Source organism: Suricata suricatta, chromosome 12, assembly GCF_006229205.1.
Source record: "Suricata suricatta isolate VVHF042 chromosome 12, meerkat_22Aug2017_6uvM2_HiC, whole genome shotgun sequence".
Classification (NCBI taxonomy): Eukaryota; Metazoa; Chordata; class Mammalia; order Carnivora; family Herpestidae; genus Suricata; species Suricata suricatta.
The window spans coordinates 14,049,509-14,076,504 of NC_043711.1; the positions used below are offsets into that span (position 1 = coordinate 14,049,509).

The following is a 26,996-nucleotide window of genomic DNA, read 5'->3' on the forward strand; positions in this document are numbered from 1 at the left end:
GCAGGAAGGGTGCCAGGGGCCAGCTTGGTCATCTTGTGGCTGAGCCTGGGCTGAGAGCCAGTAAATTCTTCCAAACAATCGAGTGACATCACCTGGTCTCCACAACTGAGCACCACAGTGCCTCCTCAGGTGCTAAACAAAAGCTCCATGCTAGGGGGGCCGTGATGACGGCCAGGCACTCACCTTTGGGCTCCTGGATCAGACACAGCCTCTTGGGAGCCGGAATCATGCCGACCTTCAGGGACTTGCTGCTGACCCTCTTTCGGGGGAAGCAGGTGCCCGAGGAGGCCTGTGATGGGGCAGGCGCTCCAGCCGGGCCATCTTCAGCTGCCTCGCTTGGGAGGCCATCGGCGGGGGGGCTGCCCTCAGACTTGTCAGCCCCTCCTGCTGGCCTGGAGGCCCCTCTGGGAGCAGAGGCCTCTTCGCCCCCCTCCTCCTCATCGTCCTCATCCTCCTCCTCCTCCTCGTCCTCCTCCTCCTCCTCAGGCATCTCCTCCGGGCTCTCCAGTCCCACCTCGTGCTGAGGGGGATCGTCCTCAAACTCTCCCTCCCCTTCCGTGGGGTCACGGGGGCTCTCCCGAGAATCAGCACTCTCACCGGTGTGGAGGTTCAGTGGAGACGATGATGTAAAACAAATCGATGGGCATAGTTCAAATACTTTCTTCCGATAGAATTTGAAGGCTGAACTATTTTGGTCGTGGAGAAACCTGAGATAAGGATGAAACACACTGGTTAGTCAGAGGGTCCTCTGGACATTCGCATTTGCTGAAATTGTCCAGAATAGATCCGACAGAGCTGGGAGTAGGACCAAGGGGCAGATACCCTGATCTCTTTCCACCAGCTCCAGTTGATGGTGCAGCTTCACAATGAGACAGAAAGTCTGAGGAATATTAGTAATTTATCAAAGGAGCCAGAATGTAGGAGGCCTGATTGCTTTTCAGGGGAAGAGGGTGGAGGAACAAAGTTTGAGGGAATGACCAGCGAACGTGCTGGAAAAAGCTCCAATACTGCTGCCAGAGATCCAACCTGGCCCCCACCTCATCCCTTTCTAGTCTGTCACCAGCCCCTCAGGGCCTCACTGTGCTCACTGTGACTGCCTGCTTCCTCTCACACTGTCAGGTAGGAGGCGGAGGAGGGGGCGTCACTTCCCTCCCTTGTTTTACAGTGAAGGTGAGTGAATGTGGTGGCGATAAGCCTGTCTGCCCCGCAGGGTCCCGCAGCCGCCGCGACCTGGGGCTGTGGCGAGTGTGAGAAGCCAAAAACACGCCCGCAGACACAAAATATATTTGGACCCAAGGAAAAGAAACGCTTGTTCTTGGTTGGAATGACTCAACCTCATGACAATGTTGATTCTTCCCTAATTAATATATTAATGCATAATCCTATCCTGATAAAAGCATCATTTTTTTCTGGATTTGAACATGATTCTAGCCTTCATGGTTAAAAATAAATATGTAAAGGTATCTGGGAGGACTCTGAACAAATCAGTGAGGGGTTGCAGCCCTACTAGATATTACAAGGTGTACAAAACTGCGTAGTACTAATCCTTGGGCACACGGACAGAACCACCAAGAGAAAGGCCAGAAACAAGGTATCTGATGGTGGGCTCTCAAGCCAGCGCAAAAAAGATGATCTTTTCAACGAATGGTGTCAGGACAACTGGGAAGCTTTTCTGAAAATATTTAAATTGGATCCATGTAGCACCCTCTGCTCTGGAATAACCCCACACAGACAGGATCTGAATGTAAAACTGAAACCATACAAGTGCTAAAGAAAAATACATGAATGACTTTATAACCTGTGTGTGGGGAGAAGCTTTCTATGCCTCAGTATCCAGGTGCAATAAAAGAAAAAAATTGGGAAATCTGAATACATGAGACACTTCTGCATTGCCGGACAAAGCACAAGCAAAAGGAAAGATAAACATCAAACTACGAAGGAAACATATGCAAGCAATTTCCATAGGTAAGCTCTTAAAAACTGAGAAAGGAGAGGCACCTGGCTAGCTCAGCAGCAAATAGGACATGGAACTCTTTATCTCAGGGTTGTGTGTTTGAGCCCCACAAACTCTACACCCGATGTGGGGCTCAAACTCACAACCCTGAGATCAAGAGTTGCATGCCCTTCCTACTGAGCCAGTCAAGTGCCACACAAAAGACTGCTAGGATGAGAAAACAAGTCACAGACCTGGAGCAAATATCTGCAAATCATATGCCCGATAAAGGACTCATATAAAGAACATTCAATGAAGCCTCCAAACTGATTAAGCGACCCAATCAAAGATGGACCACAGATCCAAAGATTGTCCTTAATCTTACATATAGAAAACACATAGACAACCTGAAACACTCAGCACCACTAGTCCTTGGAGAAATGAGAACCACAAAGTGACACCGCCTCCCAGCACTGGGACACTGACATGGAAAAGACTGACACCAGCAAGTACAGATGAGGATGGGTAAGAACTAGAACTCCCCTCCAGGCTGCTAAAAACGCAAAATGGTTGCAACCACTTAGAAAGGTAGCTTGGCAGTTTCTTCAAAGGTTAACCATGGACCTACCATGGAGCCAGCCTTTCCTCTCCTGGGTGTTTACTAGAGAGAAATAAAGACCTTATACACAAATTCTCAGAGCAGCTTTATCTGCAATCGTCCAGACTGGAAACGTCTCAGTGCCACCAACAGGTGAACGGGCACAAAACTGGTCCAGCCACACAACGGGATACACTCAGCAACAAAGAAGAGTGACCTGGGGATACATGTGACAAATACGGTTGAATCCAAGTAATCGTGCTGAGGAAGGAGCCAGACAAAAAGCAAGAACAAGCTGCACTGACACAAAATTCTAAAGAATGCAAACTATTTACCATCTTTTTTTTTTTCTTTTAAGGGACAAATGAATAGTTTGAAAAAGATACACAAAAGACACTTACGTTTATGAAAAGATGTTCATGGCACAAAAACACTCAGATCAATGGAGCAGAAGAGAGAACCGAAAAATGAACCCACAAACATATGGCCAACTCATCTTTGACAAAGCAGGAAAGAATATCCAGTGGAATAAAGACAGTCTCTTCAGCAAATGGTTCTGGGAAAACAACAGTGACACGCAGAAAAATGAACTTGGACCACTTTCTTACACCATACACAAAAATAAACTCAAAATGGATGAAAGACCTAAATGTAAGACAGGAAGCCATCAGAATCCTCGAGGAGAAAGCAGACAACAACCTCTTTGACCTTGGCCTCAGCAACTTCTCACTCAACACATCCCCGGAGGCAAGGGAAACAAAAGCAAAGATGAACTATTGGGACCTCATCAACAAAAAAGCTTCTGCACAGCGAAGGAAACAATCAGCAAAACTAAAAGGCAACTGATGGAATGGGAGAAGATATTTGCAAATGACATATCAGATAGAGTCAGTATCCAAAATCTATAATGAATTTATCAAACTCAACACCCAAAAAACAAATAATCCAGTGAAGAGATGGGCAAAAGACACGCATAGACACTTCTCCAAAGAAGATACCAGATGGCTAACGGACAAATGAAAAAATGCTCAACATCACTCATCATCAGGGAAATACAAATCAAAACCACCATGAGATACCACCTCACACCATGGCTAAAAGTAACAACTCAGGCAACAACAGATGTTGGCGAGGATGTGGAGAAAGAGCATCTCTTTTGCACCGCTGGTGGGAACGCAAACTGCTGCAGCCACTCCGGAAAACAATACAGAGATTCCTCAAAAAATGAAATCTAGAACTACCCTGCGACCCAGCAATTGCACTACTAGGTAGTTATCCAAGGGGTACAGGTGAGCTGTTTTGAAGGGGCACATGCACCCCAAGGTTTATAGCAGCGCTATCGACAATAGCCAAAGTATGGGAAGAACCCAAATGTCCACTGACAGATGAATAAAAAAGATGTGGTAGGTGTATACGAGGGAGTATTACTCGGCAATCAGAAAGGGTGAAATCTTGCCATTTACAACTATGTGGATGCAACTAGATGGCATTTGCCAAGCGAATTAGTCAGCCAAAGACAAATATCATATGACTTCACTCATATGAGGAATTTAAGATACAAAACAGATGAATGTAGGGGAAGGGAAACAAAAATAATATAAAAACGGGAAGGGGGACAAAATATAAGAGACTCGTATATAGAGAACAAACAGGGTTGCTGGAGGGTTTGTGGGAGGGGGGATGGGCTAAATGGGCAAGGGGCGTTAAGGAAGACACTTGTTGGGATGAGCACTGGGTGTTACACGTAGGGGATGAATCACTGGAGTCTACTCCTGAAATCATTATTGCAGTATATGCTAACTTGGAGGTAAATTAAAAAAATAAATAAATTTAAAAGAAATTATTAAAAAATGATGTTCAATTTCACCCATAAGAAAAATGAAAACTGGGGCTCCTGAGTGGCTCAGTCAGTTAAGTCTCCGACTTCGGCGCAGGTCATGATCTCATGTTTGTGGGTTTGAGCCCCATGTCAGGCTCTGTGCTGACAGCTCAGGGCCTGGAGCCTGCCTCTGATTCTGTGTTTCCCTCTCTCTCTGCCTCTTCCCATTCATGCTCTGTCTCTCTCTGTCTCAAAAATAAATTAAAAAAAAAAAAAAAAAGAAAAATGAAAACTAAATTTTCACTGCAGAAATTAGAAATTTCTCATGAGTCTTACTGGCTCTAAGGCATGCCAAAAGGTGAGAGGTGGGGACGGGTACTCCTGACACTGCATGGGGAATGGTCCTTGGGGAGGGGAATCCGCCTTACTAACAGAATTATGAATTACGTTCACAATGACCTTGGACCCAACAACCCCCTTCTGGGAGATACCAGAAGATTTTCTCTCTACAAACACAAAGCCATTGTGCATGAGGCCATAATGGGGCCATAAGAGCACTGTGAATGCCTGTAGCTAGGAAGTGACCCCAGTGTGGCTGCATGTGGAGAATGACACCGTGGACAAGAGAAGGAAGATACAGGTGGGACAAGCAGAGGGGGACTTCTAGATAGATTGTGAAAGGAAAAAAACAAGGCGCAAAAGTATCTACTACATACAGGTCACTTGTGGTGTAAGAACAAAGGGGAAAAGGCACGCACACTAGAAATGAATGAAAATGGTTTCCTGCTGATAGGGCCAGGGGATGAGCCTTTTCTGAGCTTATCCTCTGTAATTTTTACTTCAGAACCATGCAAATGCTGTATTTTTTAAATTAAATTACAAAGGATAGGGGGGTGCCTGAGTGGCTTAGTGAGTTAGGTATCTGACTTCAGCTCAGATCATGTTCTCATGGTCCATGGGTTCGAGTCCCCACATCGGGCTCTGTGCTGACAGCTCCGAGCCTGGAGCCTGTTTTGGATTCTGTGTCTCCCTCTCTCTCTGCCCCTCTCCCGTTCATACTCTGTCTCTCTCTCAAAATTAAATAAATATCAAAAAAATAAATAAAAAGGATAGGAAAAAATAGCCTCAAAACGGAATCTCTGCAGAAATCAAGTAAACCTGACTATATGTCAAATCGATATGAGCACACCCAAAAAAATGAATGAACTCAAACTATTGAGCACAGCAGAAGTATTATTTTTCTTTTTTTTAATAGTTTATTGTCAAATTGGTTTCCATATAACACCCAGTGCTCTTCCCCACAAGTGCCCTCCTCCATGACCACTCCCCTTCCCCCGCCAACCCTCGGTTTGTTTTCAATATTCAATAGTCTCTCATGTTTTGCATCCCTCTCTCTCTCCAACTCTCTTTCCCCCTTCCCCTCCCCATGGTCCTCCGTTAGGTTTCTCCTGTTAGACCTATGAGTGCAAACATATGGTATGTCCTCCGCTTGACTTATTTCGCTTAGCATGACACCCTCGAGGTCCATCCACTTTGCTACAAATGCCCAGATTTCATTCTTTCTCATTGCCATGTAGTACTCCATTGTACTAGAGGTATCATTTTCTTAAGGAAAAGAAACAAAAAAGTCACCTTGGCCTTTCCTTAATAGGCGTGCTGTTGGGTGCCGTCACTCTCAAACTACTCAGTGAGCACTGGGGGACAGAGTGAATCACCCCACCATCTTACTGTACGACAGGGGCCCTCTGTGTGGGCAAGGAGGGTGAGGATGAACCCAAACTGGGGCAGTGCCAGGTGCCCAGGATGATGCAGAGTTCTCGTTGGTGGAAACAACCAATGAAATGCTCCTGGCTGTCCCCTTCACCTGGTCCTGCCAGGGTGTGGTCCTGTGTGTAGCAGGCAGCCCAAATCTGAGGCCTATAAGGCCCTGCAGGCCTCTGTCACCAGGCCTATAAAAGGCAGCACCGGACCGAGCACCCGTGAAACTATCAGTACTCCATGAGGCTGGTCTGGGCCTCACAGGAAACAGAAGGGATACCCAGTGCAGACCCTACTCATGGTCCTCACCAAGCATGCTGGGTCATAACTGGGTCCCAGAAATGCTCTAGGAAATGTGAAGTTTTCAACGATAGTCTTTTGTTTTTTTACGTTTTATTTATTTACGCATTTTGAGAGAGAGAAAATGTGAGCAGGGGAAGGGGCAGAGAGAGAGAGGAGAGAGCAAGAATACCAAGCAGGCTCTGCACTGTCAGCCCCCGGATATGGTGTTCAAACTCTCAAACTGTGAGATCATGACCTGAGCCGAAGTCGGAGGCTTAACTGACTGAACCACCCAGGGACCCCTTAACTGTTGTCTTAATTACACTAAAGCAGGACTCTCCAGGGTGGGAGGAGGAGGGTGAGGGTCAACTACTGGATACGAGTCGCACAGCGTGGCAACTGCACTGCGACGAGTGGAGCCCAGCAGGGTTACGGCTCAGGACCAGGAACACAAGGCTCCCAGGCAGCCTCCGTCTGGAGAACCCGCGCCCCTCAAGGAAGAGCAGGCTGCTCATTCTGTCACCTGCAGGCTCTGTGGTATGGAGTGGGCCACCCCTCTGAGGAATGGCTAGGGTAATGGCACCCCCTCCTGGCAGAAGGATGACAGGCCACCACTACACGGAAGTGCTCGCTGCCCACAACTGGAACAGGACCCATGCATCACTACAGGAGCAGCACACCCTCCTCGTCCTGCCCAGAGCACTGATGTGACCAGGGACAGTGCCCTGCCTTCCTCCTCCCACTACCCCACCCCACTCTGCCTCTGCAAAGGTTCTGGGGAACCTACTGGCCTCTCTGTGTGGGTGCTCTCTCCTCATCCCCTGGTCGAAGCCCAACTGACCTTCAAATATGGCTTAAACTTCCCTTCAGGGGAGGTTTGTCCAGAAGAGGGCAGCACCGCCTGACACCGCTGAGCGGATGCTCCCCTTGCAGCCCTGAGCTCACCAAAAGTGAAGCCACGACACATCCTGGGGTGCCTCTTGGGAAAGAAGTGTGTCTGCCAGGCCACCCAGCGGGTTCTCAGGACACTTGTGGAATAAACACTCTCAGATCAGAAGGGCACGATGGCTACATACCACAAGTCAGGGTTGTCGGTGCTGTTTTCTATGCTGAACTGTTCAATCTCTGGTCCCACCTGAGCGACAAATCTGGCCAGTTTCTCTGCAGTCTCCAATGTCTTCATGTCAACTACAAAACAAAGCAATTGTCACGTGTCAGTTCTGAGCTGCTGCTTCCAATTTCAACTTAGGGGGGCTGTGGAGACTAATTTCAGAGACGGACTGCATCCTTGCCCTTTGCCACGTGACTCTGCAGCTCTGGCCAGCATTCCCTCCCCCCAAACTGGGGCTGGACCCAGGGGTCCTGGTGACCAAGAGAAGAGAATGCGGCCTAAGTGTGGAACCTGGGCTTCAGAGGTCTCGAGCCCCTCCACTGCCTCTCCTGGAGGCCCAACCCCGACTGTCAGGTGAGCAAACTCAGGCTAGCTGCTAGGGGGTGACAGGCATGTCACATACCCCTGCTATCTTAGCTGATGGCCCCATATATGGGCACAACTGGGGTCAGCAGACTCAGAGCAACACTGGATACCCCCGGTTTGAAGCCACAGGAATGTTTCGTTACATAGCAGTAACCAGAGAATGTAGCACTTGTGGAGATGCTTCCCCCTCTCATTCCCACTTAGTGCTAAGTGACAAGTACTGGTCAGGGGCAGGCTGACTGTGGAGAGAAAAGATAATGGCTGGGAGAAACCAGAAACTGCAGGTCGGCTAACCCTGAAGGAGGACAGCAGAGACCCTGGGGGAAGAAGAGGCAGAACGAGACAAGGGCAGTCCTACAGAATGTAAAGAAGGGTGAGAATAGAGTCAGAAATGGATCAAGGAGCTCAAAGCCCTGAGCACGGGCACACGGCACAACCTGGTGGCCAGCAGTCGTACCCTGCAGGGAGGCACAGTCACCGGGAAGCTCGCTGAGTCAGGTCCACCCTCAGGACAGGAGGAAGACTGCTATGGGACTTGAGGGCCAGCCCCTCTAGGAAACTAGAGGGAACAAAGTGCCTCCACGTGCACCTGTGCTGGCCAGGTTCCTACTCCTTCTGCCTGCTGCTCAGACCACCCAGGTCAGACACCAACACCAGCCCCCCAACCCCGAAGATGAGTCAGGGCTGAGGCCCACAGGAGGGGGACAGGAATGAGTACTCACTGTCAGCAGATGGGCAGGGAGAGGACGTTTGAGGGGCTTCAGAGACTTCCACTCCTGTTGGCTTGGGAGATGGGCCTGAGACTTCCGGGCTGGGGTCCCCAGGAGAGGGCCCAGCTGGCTCTGGTGGGCAGTCCTTGGCAGCAGCACTTCCATCTGGCTGGGACAGCTTTCCCTGCGATGGACCTGGAGCCTGCCGGCCATGGTGCTTCAGTCTGGCGCCTGAGGACAGGAGAGTCTGGGTCCCGGTGGTTGCTCTCCTCACCTTCCAGCCCCGGAGCCCTTGAGCGCGGAGTAGCCCCCGGCGCCGGCCAGGGAGGAGCCTCTTCTTGAGGCTCCGGATTGCCCGAGCATACAGCATGGCCCGGACCGCACACTCTGCTGCTGTCGGCTTCTGATCCGCTCCTGGTAAGGTGTGGCTCGTCCGCTGCATCTCTGCCAGCTTCAGTTTGTAGTATTTATACTCCAGACTACTATCATCAGACAAAAACCTGTACAACAAAAAGGGCACAGAAGGGTATCGGTTAAAACCCCACCCTGTACCGAATCGTTGCTACAGCCGCATTTCTGCACAGCCTTTCTAAGTGGCAGCCTCCTTGCCGTGGGAGACGCTCGGCTCCTCTACGGCCCAGGTCTGCCGCCCTCGCCGGAGTAACTGCAGAGCAAGGGGGGCTCTGATCCAGCACTCGCGGATTCCTCGTTGGGTCCCACCATCACCAGCCACGAAGGAACTCACAACTCCTGGCGGCCTTGCAGCACAAACCAGTCACTCTGGAGCCCCAGAGACACTGTCACTCTGTCATTCGTGGATGCCATTTTTGGGAGGTGACACCCTTCAAAGGGCCTAGGAAGGCCGGGTGCTCAGTAAGCTTTCTACAGCACCACCGAGGCCAGAGTGCTATGGCTGTGAAATCGCGGGCCAGAGCCGTAACAAGAGCAGTACAGGAAAGAGGAGGGGGCTGAGTCCTGAACATGGACATAGAAAGACATCCACCGTAGGGCCAAAGAAGACAGTAAGCTAGAGAGGAACACTGACGTCGATAAGGACATGAACTTGCTTTGTGTACATACACCCACACGTATTTACTTTTCTCACACAGGTTCAAGGAATTTAAAACAAAATTAGGAGCGCCTGGGTGGCTCAGTCGGATAAGCGTCCGACTTTGGCTCAGGTCATGATCTCACAGTTCGTGGGTTCGAGCCACATGTCAGGCTCTGTGCTGACAGCTAGCTCGGAGCCTGTCGCCTGTCTTCAGATTGTGGGTCTCCCTCTCTCTCTGACCCTTCCCTGCTCACATCGTCTCTCTTTCTCAAAATTAATTAGAACGTTTAAAAAATAAAAAAAAAAAACATTAAAAAATTAAACAGAAACTAAAAAGAAAAAAGTAAATAGCTCTGGGGAATGGATAGAAAGGGGCATGGAGGGAAACTTATACCTTCTTCACTTTGTTTCCCCTTTCACCGGCCTCTTGTTTCATCTCTATTAACCCTTCCCTTCTAGGCTCTGGACTTTCATGGGCGCTTCCTTCTAGCCTCATGTGGTGAAAGCTTACGTTCACTCTATTTCTGACAGATGTGTCCCAGCTTGCACTTTTCTTCACATGCGGTTGCAGCTGCATTCGGTGTGCAGAGCTCCCCCGCTGCTTCTCCCTAGAGTTTCCAACATTAGTTCTGACTCCCCTTCACTCAAAAGTTATTTAGGAGCATGGTTTATTTTGGTTGTTGCTAGTTTTGACTTTTATGCATTGTGTAATGTGGCCCATGTGATTTTTCCTTTCTTGGGATGTGCTGAGATTCTGTGACCTCATACATATCAGGTTTTCGTGAACATTCAATTTCAGTTTGTGTTAAAGGAGAAGGAATATTGTTTGGCGGGTGTGGTAATATTTCAGGTGGCCTTCAGACTGCTAGATGTTAGGAGGCCACTTATGAGGTGAGACTCCTGATTACCAATGACAGAAGCTGACTGGATGCCAGCTGCCTGCACAAGGCAGGGTGCCGGCAGCGCAGCAGGATGTGGTGTGTCCCTGGCGGGCGGCTCCATGGGACACTCCTGCTGCTGCTCTCTGCACAGTTAAGGCCCAGCTGGAGGTGAGGAAACGGGCTACAGGCCGGCTCCCTTGCTGCCCCGGATACTCTGCTGGGCCAACAGCAGTGTCCTGCCAGCTGGCACCCTCACACACAAGGGTCCCCACACAAAGGAACACTGACCAACACAGATGGTCTGGTTCTCCTGTCAAACGCAGCCCCAGCAAGGGTACCCCTCACCCAGGGCAAAAAGCAGAGTCAGCACCCAGGTCACCTGGAACCCCAGGACGCAAGTCCCTTCCCCCTGGACAGCTCTGATGTCAAGTGTAGTCTGAGGATGTCAGTCACAAGTTAATCTCCTCAAGTTCTAGTGGGCTATAACATTAAAAGCTGAGAACAGGGATGCCTGGGTGGCTCAGTCGGTTGAGCCTCTGACTTCAGCTCAGGTCATGGTCTCACGGTTCATGGGTTCAAGCCCCGCATCGGGCTCTGTGCTAACAGCTCAGAGCCTGGAGCCTGCTTTGGATTCTGGGTCTCCCTTTCTTTCTGTCCCTCTCCCACTTGCGCGCTGTCTCCATTTCTCTCAAAAAATAAACAAATAGTGAATAAGTAAATAAATAAAAGCATAGAACATTCCCAAGCCAGTCTGCTGGGTTCAAATTCCAGCATAGCCACTTACTAGCCACAAGATTTACTGAAATTTTCTGTGCCTCAGTTCTTCTACATGTAAGATGGGACAGGTAGTAATAATAAACTACTTCATCATGTTGTTGTGAGGTTTGAGTTATACACTTTTCCTTGTAAGGAAAACCCTTTAAATACTGCTTGGCATTCATTACTGCTCAACAAACATCACATTATCTGTACCTGCTTATACCCACTTACTGTGTTCTAACTATTCCCTTATTTGGATGACATCTACCCGTTCCAGAGAATTATATTCCAGTCTCCTGACATGATAACCATCAATTCCTCTTGTATTTCCAAATTTATTTATTCACAGGGCTCTAAGCTGCATAGTTCGGGCATTGAGATTCCCAACTGCTGTAGGTCCCTGACAATTGTCCCTGGTTAGCAACCTCCTTTTCCTTCTTTTATGTTTTTCTCTATTTTGTCGGAAATGACATTTCCATACCTCCTCTCTTTTTTATAGCATTTACTTGGTATGTAATTTTCCATTTTTCCCCACTCCTTGTGTTTTATCTCTGAGAGGAAGCAATGGCTTGTACTTTTTAACTTTATTCATTTATTATTACTGACAGAGAGAGTAAGAGTGAGCGAGCGCACACAAGCTGGGGAGGGGCAGAGAATGAGAGGGAGACACAGAATCCAAAGCAGGCTCGACATGGGGCTCAAACTCACAGCAAACCGTGAGATCGTGACCTGAGCTGAAGTCAGATGCCTCACAGACTGAGCCACCCGGGAGCCCCAAGAGCTGGTACTTTTAAACCCGAGTCCCTGGTAAAGGTGGCATCAACCCATAGGAACTCATGGGTTACTAATAAGGTTGAATATATTCGTGCCATTGTACTCTTATTTCCTGTTTGCCCTTTTTCCTTTTTTCCTCCTTTCTTGCTTTTCATTGGGACACATGCACTTTGTTTTTGGCTTCCCTCCCCCTCTGTAGTAGCGCAGAAGTTATAAATCCCACTTGTAGGATGTCTTTTCTGCTAATCAATAAACACTTCAACGCTTTCCAGTCAATGTCCAGAGCTACTCACTAGCTATATCCTCACTCTGAACAGGACAAAAACCTCAGCTTCCACCCCCCTCCTGCTGCTCACCACCTCACATACCCAGGTCATCCGGGGCTTTAGTGTTTCCCCCACCAAGCACCAATTATTCAGATCATGTGTTCGCTTCGAGGCCCCTGGACAATCCTGTTTAGGCTAGCCAAGGGGGATTCGTGACCACCTTCTTTTTCCTGAGTCAGTAAACATGCTGCCACAATGGGCTTTCTCCGGGGAGCATGGTTCAGCAAAGGTCAGGGTCATCCCACTCTGAAGGGACAACTTAGAAGATGGGAAAAAACAAAGTGACATATTCCTTCAGCTCTGCACCTTGCACCACTGGGACCATTCTATAGGCCTGCTGCTTTGCAATCTCTCTCTTAAAGAATGGAGAAAGCCTTGCCAATTGGTGGTCCAGACAAGGGAGCAAAGTCGCAGGGGGGTGTCTGCAGTTACTTCAGTGCACCTGAAGGGGCAGGCCACCTCAGTGAGAGGCAACGGCCAGTTCTGTCCACAAGGCCAGGCTATCAATAGACCATTGTTCACTTCTCCTTGTAGGGAAGGGGGGGAGATCTCAAATCTCTGCTAGACCTTGAAGGGCGGAGATAACACAAAGCCTTCTTACTCACATGTCTTCTGAGGTCTGAGCTTTTTGCTTGTTAACTACTAAAAAGAGCCTAATAGCACTGGAGCCTAACAAAAAGGCAGTCTCCTGACGGACGACTGGGAATTCCTCAAACACTGGGAGGACAGTGAGCTAACCCTTCATTTATCTTCACAGAGTATTAACAGATGCGTAAGACTGCCAGATCAAGGGACGGCAATACAGGCTTAGCATCAAGAGATGATGTTAGAAGGGGCTTAAGAACCAAAAGTGATGCCTCCGAGGAGTAGAACTGGCATGGGTCTTGTCAAAGCAGAAGAAACATTTTGCTTTTCTTAAAACCACATACAGTACTCCCTTAAGAATTCAAACAAACACACCAAAGTCCTAACCTTACTAGTTTCTTACCTTCTTCCTCGGCACCACATTCTCTCCTCCAACAGTGTCTGGTGACTCCTTCCGCAAGAGTTCTCACAGAGGTAAGTCTCTGAGCCAGCTCCCTACTCTGTTCTTCATCTGGGTCTAATTCTATCAGCCAACCACTGGGATTTTTATTTCAACAGATTTTTCATTTCTGAGATCTTTAACAGGTTCTTTTAAAAACTAAAGTTCCTGTTCCATGGTATAATATACTATTATCCACCTAAGATGATTAATTGTACGTATATATTTTTCGACTAATTATTTCCTTTTTTTTTTTTTAAATGTTTGTTTACTTTTAAGAGACAGAGAGCCAGAGTGGGAGCAGGGGAAGGGCAGAGAGAGAGGGAGACACAGAATCCGAAGCAGGCTCCAGGCTCTGAGCTAGCTGTCAGCACAGAGCCCGACGCGGGGCTCGAACCCAAGAACTGTGAGATCATGACCTGAGCTGAAGTCGGATGCTTAACTGACTGAGCCACCCAGGCACCCCAACTAATTATTTTTTTTTCTAATATTACCTGTCTTCTCAGGTGCCAGCTCCCTTTGTTGAGTCTGAGAACTCTCTTTCATGATGTTGATTTTCCTCAAATATTTGACTTTTAATTCAATGTTTATGTCAGATTTTATGCCCCACCTCCCATACGTACAACTCTGGCTATGGTTCTGTCTGTTTCCCCTCGCCGCCAGTGATCATAAGCCTGGGGGGTCATGATGCAGAGGCATATGCCCCCAGGCTCCTCAGGGTCCCCTCTTCCTCCAGCCCAATCACCTGGAAATTGTGCCTGGGACTTCCAAGTCTGGAATGTACCTTAACCCTCCGGGGTTCACCTGCCAATCTGAGGTGCTCTAGCTTCCTTCCTTCAGCATGCACACCGAGAGCAAGAGCCTGGATGAGAATCTCAACTCTGTCTTACTAGCTTTGCACTCTTGAGAGAAGAGAAGAGGACTCTTTGAGCCTCCAGTTTCTGGTCTGCAGAATGAGGATGGCAACAGACCCATCTTACAAGGTTTACGAGGATTCAAACTGCTAGTGCTTAAATCCGTAAAGCACTGAGAAGGGTACCATGTACAGAGAAAGCAAAAGGGTTTGATACTGAAGTTTTTAATAAATAATGATAGAACAATTAGGTTGCTGGGTTATTTTTTTCAACTTTTAAATTATACGCTTACCTCATTCTAAACATGAAAATAATCCCAATGAGCCCAAGAATTCTGTAAAAATAAAACCAAATAAGATCCAACTCTTCCTCTGGTAAATCATACTGGTTAAGATCAAAGCTCTGGTACTGTTACATGGATATGTAAGCCCTTTAAGCATCTTTAGTAATTACAACAATAAGAATACTAAGTCTTGGGTGCCTGGGTGGCTCAGTCAGTTACGTGTCTCTGACTCTTGGTTTTGGCTCAGGTCACGATCTCACAGTTTCATGAATTTGAGCCCCTGCGTCAGGCTCGGTACTGACAGTGCAGAGGCTGCTTGGGATTCTCCTTCTCTCTTTCTCTCTCTGTTTCTCTGCTCCTCCCCAGTTTGCACTCTGTCTCTCCCAATATAAATTAATTAAAAAAAAAAAGAGGGGCTAGGTTGGGCATCTGACTTCAGCTCAGGTCATGATCTCATGGTTCATGAGTTCGAGCCCTGCATCAGGCTCTCTGCCGTCTGCACAGAGCCCACTTCAGATCCTCTGCCCCCTTCTCTCTCTGCCCCTCCCCAACAGTCGGTCTCTCTCTTTCTCTCTCAAAATAAATACTTAAAAAAAAAAAAAAAAGAATACTAAGTCCAGTATAGGCACAATGTTGATCACACAAGACCTGAAAAAGAAGAACTACAACTACATATCCTATGAGGAAATGCGTAATCTTTGTTAAATAACAAAGGAATATGAGGTAAAACATCACACTATGAAATTATCTCAAAGTCAAAACACAGGTGAGGGTGCAATACGCTTCCAGTGGACAGCGGGAGCCAGCTGGGACAGACAACCCACAAAAAGTAACCTGATGATGAAGACTGATGGTCTCCACCAGGGACAACTCCTGCCCCCAGTGGGTAGCACTGAGGATGGAAGATTCTACTGGCATCCAGTGTCTGGGGGAGGAGGCCAAGGATGGCACTGAATAATCTGCAAAGCACAGGACAGTCCCCACCAGAGGCTTATCCAGTCTCAGAAGTTAATCACGCTGCAGCTGAGACAGAGATCAAAGGCCGCGAAAGTTAACTTTCTCTTTCGCCCAGCAATTTCACTCCCAGATATTCCCCTAATAAAGTGCCAGTAATGTAGACAGAAATACAAGCAAAACGTTGTTCATTATAATGGTTTTCACAATGAGGAAAAACTGGAAAGTGTCTAAGAACGCACCAAGGGGCACTGGTGGAGTACGCTATGGCACCTGCATACGACGGGAGGGCGTGCGACCCCTGGTGAACCGGGACCGTGATGCTATGTTTGAAACTCGGGACACGCTGAGAGGGAGAAGCGGTGGAGCTGAGTGACGGTATCTTTACCTTCTTACTTCTCTCTACTTTCACAAAGGGCATATGCCACTTTTTTGGGGATGTTTTCTAATTGCAGCAATCTAATCTAGAGATAATCCTAAACACATAAGAAAATATAAGACATTAAGCAACTCACTGAAGCAGTTTCAAACAGTATATGATCAAAATCATTCTGAAAATCCAATAAGAGAGGAATGGCTAAATATGGCCACCTTCTCTATGAAGTGCAAATGCAGCTCTCTGAAAATGCTTCTGAAGAATAAAGAATATGAGCATGTTCCTGTGTCCTCTAAAATGAGCAGGAAAAATAAATACATCAACATATACTTACAAATAAAAATAAGAACAGGACAGATCATAGTAAAACAACAGCTACGTTAAAAACCCAAATAGTCCATAGTGAGCAGACAGACTGGCCGCAAACACGCAAAAGTGTCAGGAGACGTTGGTGGGCACACAGGGGGCTTCCCCTTATTTTCCATTGTTCCTGACTTCCTTTAAAAAGCAAGTATTGTATTTATGGTAACAACTTTAATTTTAAAAAGTTGTTCCATTCATGTGAAGAGTGAGTAAGGCAAAAGGAAAAGAGGTTAACGACTAGCAGCAAGAAGTCACAAACGACTGCTGTGACACATTCCTCCCTCACGTGCTCTGTGCATGCCCCTCTCACCTGATCCTTAAGTCAGCGCAGGCGGTCGAGAGGTTCCGTGCCCAGATGAGAGGGCCACACCGAAGGGCTGCAGGAGGGCCAGGGCTTGAACGCAGGTGAACCTGACCGTCCCTCAGGCTCTTCCCACTGGCTAATACCATTGATCAAAACAGACACCTCACCCTCTGCACTGGACAACATCACGACACCAACTGTGCCGTGTGCTCTACGGGAGGGGTTCGGAGGGCCAAAATGTAAAGACCTACCAGTAAGCAGGGTCCTCCTTGAGAAGAGCTCTCTCTTTGGGAGACAGGCTGCCTCCGACAATACGTGTGACCAGCTGGTCGATAGTGTCCACCGCCTTGTGATCTGCTCGCTGAGGAACGGCTGGAACACACAAAAGGGCTTTTCTGAGACACGCACTGGGCTGAGTGGGGCCTGGGACAACCAGGACAGAGTCAGAGGCACCGGTGACTGAAATCCTCATTCTGAGATACCAGCATTGAAAAGAGGAAAGTAGCACAGTATTTAAAAAATCAATATGCAAAATATCTTCCCAAATGATAGAAGAGTATAACCACTAGGAGAGAAGGTCACAAGCTCATAGTGACTATACAGAGTTAGGCGTATATTCTATAGAAGAAAACGGTCTGTAGCAAGTCTAGTCTGTTTTTCATATATCACTTAACTAAAACGTTCACATTCAGGAAAAAATATAAAGGATATAAAACATGTTTAGATAAAAAACACATATAAACATATTTAGGTTATGATTCCCAATATGAAAGGAGTACGAAAAGATCTATAAAACACAGGCACGTAGGAAAAAGATTAGAAGGAAATATGCCAGAATATCAACAGATGTTATCTATGAACAAGAGATTTACCAGGGACTTCATTTTCTTTGTGATTTAGCTATAAAATACAAATATGTAGGGACTCCCCAGTGACTCAGTCAGTTAAGCACCCACCTTCAGCTCAGGTCATGATCTCCTAGCCTGGGAGTTCAAGCCTCGCATGGGGCTCTGTGCTGACAGCTCAGAGCCTGGAGCCTGCTTCAGATTCTGTGTCTCCCTCTCTCTCTGCCCCGCCCCTGCTCACGTTGTCTCTGTCTCAAAAATTAATAAATGTTAAAAAGTTTTAAAAAAAATGTTTTATAACCAGAAAACATATATATAAATTTGCAAAACAAAATTCCCTAATCAAAAAAATTGGTGGCCCTAAGATAGGTATTCACAAAAAAATTTGAATATATGAAAAAAAAGCATTTCCTAAATATATATTTCCTTCAATATAAATTTTAACTTAATTTACAATGCCACCAGCAACACAGAAGAGCATCTGTGCCCTCAACTAATAAGATTGGTTATTTGGTTTTCTGATATTTGCTAATTTTAATATCACAGAATGGTCTGTTTGGTCATTTAATAAAAACCACTCCAGGAGGTACCTGGGTGGCTCATTGGGTTAAGCATCCAACTTCAGCTCAGGTCATGATCTCATGGTTTGAGAGTTCGAGCCCCATATTGGGCACTCTGCTGTCAGCACAGAACCTACTTCCATCCTCTGTCACCCCTTTCTCTGCCCCTTCCCCTGCTTGCACACTCTCTAATATAAAAAAAAATCTGCAAAAACCACTCCTGAACTGGAGAGGTTTTCCGGTTTGTTGTGTAGAGTACCTGCACTGTCCTGTCCTTGCCTATATCCAAGATAGAGCTTTGAACTGATTTTAAATATCAATGGAAGCTCTTTACACCGGATAAATTGATTCTTCAATTGTTGTGCTATTGCAAGTATTTCCCCTTTGAAATTGCTTCTGTTTCCTTTTCCTTTTTTTTTTTTTTTTGGTTATTGGCTCCCATTTTATATAACTTCTAGTTTTACATGACTTTACGGAGGAATAAGAGGTTCAAAGTCAGAAGTTTTCAAAAACAGTGCAACTTTTGGATCACTACAACCATCTCTTGAGAAGGTAACCATCAGCAAGGGCCCCAGCTTCGGCCCCACAATCCTCCTCCTGAGACCAAATTCTACAAAGGAGAACCTAAAAAATAATAATAGTCATCAAAGCTTTGAACCAAAGACATCATCTCAGCATTTCTTTGTGTTTTTAAATTTTTTTAAACATTTATTTATATTTGAGAGACAGAGAGAGACAGTGTGATCAGGGGAGGGACAGAGAGAGAGGGACACACAATCAGAAGCAGGCTCCAGGCTCTGAGCCGTCAGCACAGAGCCTGACACGGGGCACGAAACCATGAACCGTGAGATCATGACCTGAGCCGAAGTCAGACACGCAACTGACTGAGCCACCCAGGTGCCCCCCATCTCCGCATTTCTAACAGTAATGGAGGCAGCGGTGGAGCCAGGCCCCATGAGACATGGGAGCTGGTGCCATGTACCTGCTGTCTAACAGCCCAGGCTTGCAGACGTCAATTACAAGGGAACCCGGCTCTGCTCAGCCTCAGAGGCCATTAGTAAAAGACAGCATGAGTCCCACATCAAGGGAAGGGTGAGGTAACTTACGTTAGGTCAGTATCATGATGCAGCAAATGTAGTAGAAACACAGAAAAAGGCCTTTGCTAGTCCTGTAAAGGAACAGACTGTCATGTTTTCAGTACAGCAAGCCTGAAGCTGCAGGCAAACCTGTGAAGCAGCAAAATCAGGGAAGGGTGGTGGGCAACTGTAAGTCATGGGAAACTTTTTCCTCCTTCTCACAAAGTTCTTCAGTACTGACATTACCCTGACCCTAAAGTGGGGGAGGGGGGAGAAGGGGTCCTGCTTCAGTCCTGAGCCCACTTCTGGAAGGCTCTCCAAGATGCAGGTGTGGCTGCCCATCCATAGCAGGACCTACTCCGTGCCTGATGTAGTTAGGGTTCCATAAGGGTATAGGAGAGTAGAGAGATTCAGGGACAAAGAAGGCTTTCCCACGTGGCTGGGGCAATGGAAGGTGAAAACTGCCTTGGGGGGAAAAGGACTTCCTCCTGAGGTAAGGGGGGGAAGTGCTTCCTCACCGGTCAGAAGACCACACATAATGCTCATGATTTCTGGGTCATGTCTGGGCTATGACACCATTCATCCTGGGTGCTAAGCATGAGAGAGAAGGGATACCAAACAGCCAGTATTTATGTTATTTCTTTGTTGGCCTTTCTGGAACCTCCCCAAAGCTGATTCATTAACTGCAGGTTATAAAATGCACCTAAGTGATCTATTGATATTTAACCATTCTAGGAAAGTGAGTGACTCAGGGTAGAAAGATGTTTCTACTACCTGGGCAGACCTGGCTAATCTCTGCCAGTCCCTCAGCACAACTCAAATGTGGCCTCCCCAACTCTCCTGGGCTGGGGTCTCTTCCATCCCTGTTAATCCTGGCATAGGAAGAGCTAGGTTTTGTGATTTCTGTCCCTTAGAGCCTGTGGACTCCCCAGACGCAGGGCCCAGAGTTTAGTTTTCCCTCTAATACCTTAGGATGGGGAGGAGGGAGATGTTGTAACAAAGGCTTCTTAACCTTGGCTGCAGGATGGTACAGACCCCCAGAAGGCACAGGCAAAACTGTGTACAAACACATGTGCATTTCTCCTGACCAGGGCCACAGCTTCTGGTCAGATTCTCAAAGGAGTCTGGGACTCAGAAACATCTAAGGACTTGTGGTAGACAGAAGCTTCCTGAAAGATGCTTATAGAATGTATGGCAGACATGTACACTGGACAATAGGAGTTTTCTACTTAAATTCTGATGTTTCTAGTTGGCTAAAAAATTCTGTGTAAAACTCTCAAAGAAAATAAGAGACAGTCCAAGGAAACATGACAAACTAATCACAAGAAATAGCAACTTTCACTGCTTTCCTTACCATCAGTCAGTCCACTCGGAGACTTGGCCTGAACTGCGGGTTTGGTTGGAGGAACCGTTTTCTCCTCATCTTGGGTTGGCTCGGGTTCGGCTTTCTTGACCTGGAGGGGACACCCACTGCTGACCAGCCAGGCCTTCAGGTGATCGATGTACTCTCTCCCAAACAGAGTAGAGTCCTCAAAATTTGGAAATGCGGCAGGAGAGGGAGCTAGATCTTGGAGGCCGACAGCTTCTAAGATTTTCTCTTGCCGGAAAGAAGAGGCCAAGGAGAAAGTCTGTCCCAAAAGGGCTAAAGACTTCCGGCAGAGAGAATTGGTGGTCTCCAGGGCAACAGCCAAGTCCAGGGGGTTGCTGAGGGTCTTCATCTTGACACTCAGCTCATAGGCATTGCAGGCCATGAGGAGGGGTGTGACACTCTTCAGAAGCCGGTCTTGAAGCCTCATTATATACTTGTCAAAGGGCTTTATGATTTCAAAAAAGCAATTTTTGGTCTTCACAGCACCTTTGTCTAAAAGCATATTTAAAAACTCGTTATCAACTCTGGGTGTTTTCAAAGCAGAGTGCTTTAAAAATTTGATAGTAAAAAAGCAAAAATCTCTGTGCTCTGGTTTTAAGGAGCATTTGAATGAAGCGAGCATTTTAGCACAGGTTTCGGTTTCGAGTTCAAAGAGAGTCTGGAAGAGTTGGGAAAATTTAACATCATCTTTTATGGTGTGGAATCCTGCCCATTTAATTATTTCTATCCCAAATCTCGAAAAAACATCAGACTTATCTATGAGGTCGAAGCTCATCTTTCTTCTGGGGAGCCGAATATCCTTCAGACTGAGCCCCAAAGGGATCTGAGTAGGAAACTGGATATCTTCTGTCCCTGGGTTTGTCCCCAGGGTCACATCAGGACTTGAGGTGGTTTTCTGGATTTGGTTGGTGCCCTGAGTTTTGGGAGTAATACGATTTACAGTGGGTACTTTCTTCGTGCTCACACTTCTTAGTGCGACAAGCTTCCCAACTCCCCCTTTAGATGGGAGGAGGCCCTGAGTCTCCCCCTTTCCTAAAAGGGCCCCCTCCTGGTCAACAATGTTTAGACCCCGGCCTCTGCCCTGGACTTGGCTACTGCCCCTAAGCACAGAGTCTGCCTCCCCTGGACGGTCCACGTCGTAATCCCGACTCTCTTTCTCCAAACACTCTTTCTCAATCAGCCTGGAGGAACCAAATTCCCCCAGTAGTGCAGAAGGAGCAAAACTATACTCCTGTGACCAGGGAGATTCTTGAGAAACAGGGTGGCCAAAGTCTTGTTCCCAAGAACCACGGAGTGCAAATTTCCAATCCTGAGAACGGAAATGTCCCAATTTCCGGTGGCCAAAAACTTGGTCTCGGGAATCAGAGTGGGAAAATTCAAGATCCCGGCCACATTCTTTGCGAAAGAAGCTGTCTTCACTTACAGAAGGGTTGCTTGATCTGAAAGAAGGTCCTGGAAACACATCACCTCTCAGGCTTTCTCTCCCAGTGTCTCGAGGGTGGGCTACAGATCCAGCCAGGGTATATCTGCTGTCACTAGGAATGTCATCATACATATCTGCTCTGGCTCGTGGGACTGTCCTTAGAAGATCTGCAATAAACAATCCAAAAAACACAAAGGTAATTTAGACCAGAGGCTGCAAAAGGACAGTCCACACACCACCAGCCAGCAGGGGGGCATTATCTGCCAGAGTGCAGTATTTATTTCCAACATTTAAAGTATGTGTGGCTTTTATTTAGAAATCTGGGTTTACTACTTATAAAAACAGAAGACCTACAAGCACCGGGCCCACACATGCCCTGACAACAGTCCATAGAGGCTGGGTAAAAGTGCCCCTCGTTCATGTGGCCTTCCTGTCCGGGCTCTGCAGGGATCTTAAGCTCTCTTTTAAACTAAGGCAAGGGTGCCAGGTCCCCAAACAACCCGGGCTTCTTTACTAAAACTGGAATGCTTGGGGCACCTGGGTGGCTCAGTTGGTTGAGCATCCGGCTTCGGCTCAGGTCATGATCTCACAATTCGTGGGTTCGAGGCCCGTGTCGGGTTCCGTGCTGACAGCTAACTCAGAGCCTGAAGCCTGCTTTGGATTCTGTGTCTCCCTCTCTCTCTGACCCTCCCCTGTTCGAGCTGTCTCTGTCTCTCAAAAAAAAAAAAAAAAAAAAAAACAACCTAAAATGTTTGTGTATTTCTACTTCTACCACATAGAAGGCAGGTTTGCTGGAGGCTACCTGCCCTAACTGCATCTAAGGATTAAGTGTTGGACCATAGTGCCACTGAGGCAGAAGCCACGTCTGACACTACACCCCCCACAGCCAACTGGCCACTGGGCCAACCAATCCTCTGAAAAAAAACGAAGAAACTAAGAGGGGGCACAGAAGCTAAACAAGCCACAGCAAGAGAGGCCACAGTGAAAACTGAGTGTAAAAATGAGAAAAACAGGAACCTAGATTTGCATTTGCTTATTCACTATAAACAAACTCTGTAAGAAGCCAGGAATAGAAGTGAACTATGGGGATGCCTGGGTAGCTTAGTCAGTTGAGTAACAACTCTTGATTTCAGTGCAGGTCATGATCCCAGGGTGGGCTCCACACTGGGTGCAGAGGCTGTTGAAGATTCTCTCTCTCTCTCCCCTCTGCTCCTCTCCCCCACTTGTTTTCTCTAAAATAAAAATTTTTTTACAAATAATTAAAAGAAGTGAACTATGGCCATATGGGAACAGCAGACCTGAGGAAGGCTCTGTGGAGTAGCTTTTTAACATTCTAGCTTATGCATCAGAACCCATTAGCTAGTCAAGAAGTCAAATAAAAGAGAAGGATGCCAGAAAGTAGTAATGGGCCAAGAGGCCACAGGAAGGTAGAGCTTTGTATAAACTCAAGTTTCCGTGTTCAACAATTGCTCTAGGCAATGAAATTATAGCAAGGAAAAAGGACAGTCAAGTCCCTACCCTCCTGAATTTGTCAGTTGAGGGAGCCAAACAATGAATAAAAATCCATCACATGTAACAAAGTGCCAACAGGAAAGGAAATACCAAGTAGGAAGGAACACGAAGAGGGAAGGCCATTTTCAGACAGGCTGATCAAGGTGGGTGGCTCTAACAATGTATCTGAGCAGAGGCCTGTGTGAGAGGCCAGACTGGGCAGTTACGGAGGAAGCCTTCCACACGGAGGGAGCAGGAGCACAAAGCCCCGCGTAGGACTAGCAGGGAACGAGCATAGGCACAATGGAACAGAGGAATGAGGGGCAAAGCGGTAGGAAGGCGGCTCCTAGACTCTGTTGTACACTGGAGCCCTTGGGGACCCCCAGGCATCCTGATTTAATTGATTAGGATGGGGGTAGGTTTGTAAAGGGCCCCCAGATGATTCCAACAAGCAGCAAAGTTAGAGAACCACTATGATACAATATATGAACAGAACGGGAGTACCAGATCAAGTTGGGCCCTCGATGGGATTCTGCAGTTTACTCTGAACAAGAGGGAAAGCCATGAAGGGGTCTGGAGTAAAGGGATGACCTTGCTGGCTGCTGTTCAGCGAACTGACTGCAAGAGACAAGAGTGAAATGGATGTTCCAGCAAAAAAAAAAAAAAACCCATTGGGATAATCCAGGTATTGACAGCTATTGACGGCACGATTAGGGCAGTAGCATCAAAGGAAGAGTAGAGGCTGGAGTCTGCACAAGAGGATTTTCCAATGCCTTGTAAACCGACGCAGACTAGAGCAGACGCGGTGAAAGCCTGACCAATGGGCCACGCCACTAGCTCTGTGACAAATGCTGGTTCCAGAACCATCTAACATCCTGACGGTCTCCAAGTACAGACGCCACCCCCCTTCCCCCCACCTTTCTTGAGAAAACTAAGATATATATTGATGCTTAAGTCTCTAGGTGAAGATAAAATCTCCACGTGTACATATATGTGTAAGTATACACGCATGAACATGTGTGTACACGCATCGATATGTAAATGTTTAGGATCATGTGAACATTTCACCAGAAGCACTGAAGGACGGACAAATCCTGGGGACACAGATACGGTTACTTCAGAGGGGTAAGGAAGCAGCTTAGGACTTTTACGTTTTTATTCCTAACTACTTCTTAGTTCTGCCAATCCTTTGTGTACCACTCAAGCAATTCTTAAAAACTCAGAAGCTGAAGACAGCTTCTAGGTCGCAGTTTCTCCACATCCAAAGTACACAACAAGTTATCCCTACCCCAACCACTTAGACTCACTCAACCAACACTGAGAAGAGACTTCCTCAGTGGAGACTGGCTCAGGGGCTGGTGTAGTGAGCGGCACAGACCTGAAGGAGGCCTGGGGGACGCTGGCTCCCCTTGGAAAAGTAAGTGCTCAGCACACTGCCCTGGGGCTCGGGAGAACCACCAAATCAACCTCAAGGCCTGCAGAAGCTTCCAGGGGGAATACACTGGCAAGCTGGGGCTTAGTGCCTGTGGGAATTAGCCAGGCTGGGCTGGGCTGGGCTGGGCTAGGGAGGGACTCAAAGCCAAGGACAGGCAGCACAGTTTCAGTGAAACATGGGCCTCAAGACAGGAGATGAGGGGTGCGAGCCTGGAGTGCCATGGTGAGGAACCTCCCTGTCATCCTACAAACTCCGTACACACCATCTCTGATTCTGCTGGCATGGCATTTCAACTTTCCAAAGGGAAGGTCTTCCTTCAGGCAGGGCCTGCATGTGGCAGCCTCCCATGCCCTTGTCTTGCACACACCATTATTACCTGGCTGCTCCTACACTTGTCTGAGGACCTAACCTCAACATAGGGAGCCCCAAGAGTCCAAGGAGGGCCTTGGCCCAGCAAGACTTGCATTAACTGATCAGTGGGGAGGGCAGACTTGAGGCAAATGAAGCCAGAAGCTGAGAGACTGTTCAGCAGATTACTGCAATAATCCAGGCAAGAACTAGTAAGAGCTCAGATCGGGGCAGCAATGGTGTGGATGGAGCCGGGAGATGGATTCAAGAATCCTTCTTTAGGTGGGGGAGGATGCCTGGGGGCGGAGAAGCTGCAGAGAATGACAAGACCCACTTGTGCACGATGGTTTGACAGGTGGACCAAGAGAAAATATCTCCCCTTAAATAAGGAAGGTAGGATCAGAGGAATTACAGTTTGCCCAAGGTACGGATATCCTCCTGCCCTAGCCCTAAACGCATACCCCGGATCTACCCTCCCACCAAGGACACCAAGCACTTTAATTCACCTTGAGCTTTAAACTGAAGAGCTTCACCTACGGCCTCACCACTGGGGTCCATGTGATATCGGTTAGCTTTTTCTTGCAATACAGCATCAAAAGTCTCCTGCGCAATTCGCCTAGCTGCCATGTTTCTCTGACCTGTAGTGAGAGGGGGAAAAAAAGACACTAAGAACGACAACTAATGCTCACACGGCCTGCTCTGTTTCACCTAATCCTCCAAGTAACAAGACAGTGATCCACAATTCAACGTGGTGCTTCAGAGGGAGGCCAGATTATTCTAAGGGGGCTTCTAACCTCGCAGAGTTCACAGGTGTGTTGGCTGAGAAGGAGCAAACCAAGCACTGTGACCTTAGACAATCTGTGGCGCTTCTCTGAGCCCATCTCCTCCGAATCCCCACCTGGTGGGGTTACCGGATGTCAGAGTGGCGGGGGAGCATAACCCTCACACACGGTGTGTTTAGGAGAGCTGCTGTCCTCCCTGTTTCTATTTTCCTAGTTCACAGACACGCAAAGAGGATCTGAGGACTGATCTGCCCTCAGAGAGGAGCCTCTCAACAAGTGAGTGGGGGATCCCTGACTAGTGACAGAGCCTGCTCTGTACCAGGTCCTCTTGTAGGAAAGAGACTCCCACAAGCTCGGTTACTGCTTCCAACAACCCCGTGGAAAGCGGGTCCTGTTATGGACGACACGATACAGAAGAAAAGACAGACTCGGGCTAAGTGACCCACCCAAGGTCAGACAGCCCAGACTGGAACCTGGCAAACAGGGCACTGGTAGCGGGGACAAAGCCCTGAACGCTGACCGGAAAAAGACGGAGAAGCAACATCGCAGAATTCAGTGACTACCTCCTTAAACCAAAATATCCTTCCATCTTGAAACATCCAACCTCAAGACTCAAACCTGCTCTACCTCATAGTCATTTCTTACTCCCATCACCCCCTTTGCCCATCGTTAAGCCCTTCTCCTGGGGCGCCCCTTGTTCTCTGCCATCGAAGGGCAAGGTCTCCCAGACAGGGGGCTCCGGATCAAATCGAGTAACCTAACCTTTCTGCGCCTCCATTTCCCCATCCAGAGAATGGGCAGCTAGAGGTGGGGGCTTGCTGTGGGGGCTGAACCAGGTTAAAAAAATGGTAAAGAGCTCGACCCAGCGTCGGCCGCTGTAATGCCCGTACGGGTAGGGTGGAATGAATGGACGAAAGAACCCTTTGGGCGTGGCCCGCCTCGTACCGGCCTGGCCTCCGAGGACGAAGAAAAGGGGGCGTCGGGCCTGAGAGGCCGAAGACCGCCCCCCAGGCCGACCCGGCCGGGACGCGTCCGATGCGCAGCCCGAGGGCCGTGCTCCGGGCATCAAGCACCGCGGCCCCCGGGGGCCGAGCCCGAGCCTCCCACCGCGGGGCCCGCCCACCGACGACGCCCGGGCCCA

General features: G+C 47.9%; 1 protein-coding gene across 5 annotated transcripts in view; it reads right to left on the reverse strand.

Moving 5' to 3' along the window:
- Positions 1–26,996, reverse strand: part of SUGP2 (SURP and G-patch domain containing 2) — a 35,467-nt gene that overhangs the window by 7,996 nt on the left and 475 nt on the right. For 4 of the 5 annotated variants that reach the window (XM_029916088.1, XM_029916087.1, XM_029916085.1 and 1 more), the window contains exons 2-7: positions 25,580–25,711; positions 20,362–21,966; positions 16,778–16,898; positions 8,590–9,077; positions 7,467–7,578; positions 184–707 (exon numbers count right to left, since the gene is read on the reverse strand). In XM_029916088.1, coding sequence (XP_029771948.1) covers positions 184–707; positions 7,467–7,578; positions 8,590–9,077; positions 16,778–16,898; positions 20,362–21,966; positions 25,580–25,700 — 2,971 coding nt within the window. In that variant the 5' untranslated portion in view covers positions 25,701–25,711. The remainder of the gene's footprint in view (positions 1–183; positions 708–7,466; positions 7,579–8,589; positions 9,078–16,777; positions 16,899–20,361; positions 21,967–25,579; positions 25,712–26,996) is intronic. The other variant, XM_029916089.1, reaches the window with a different exon arrangement.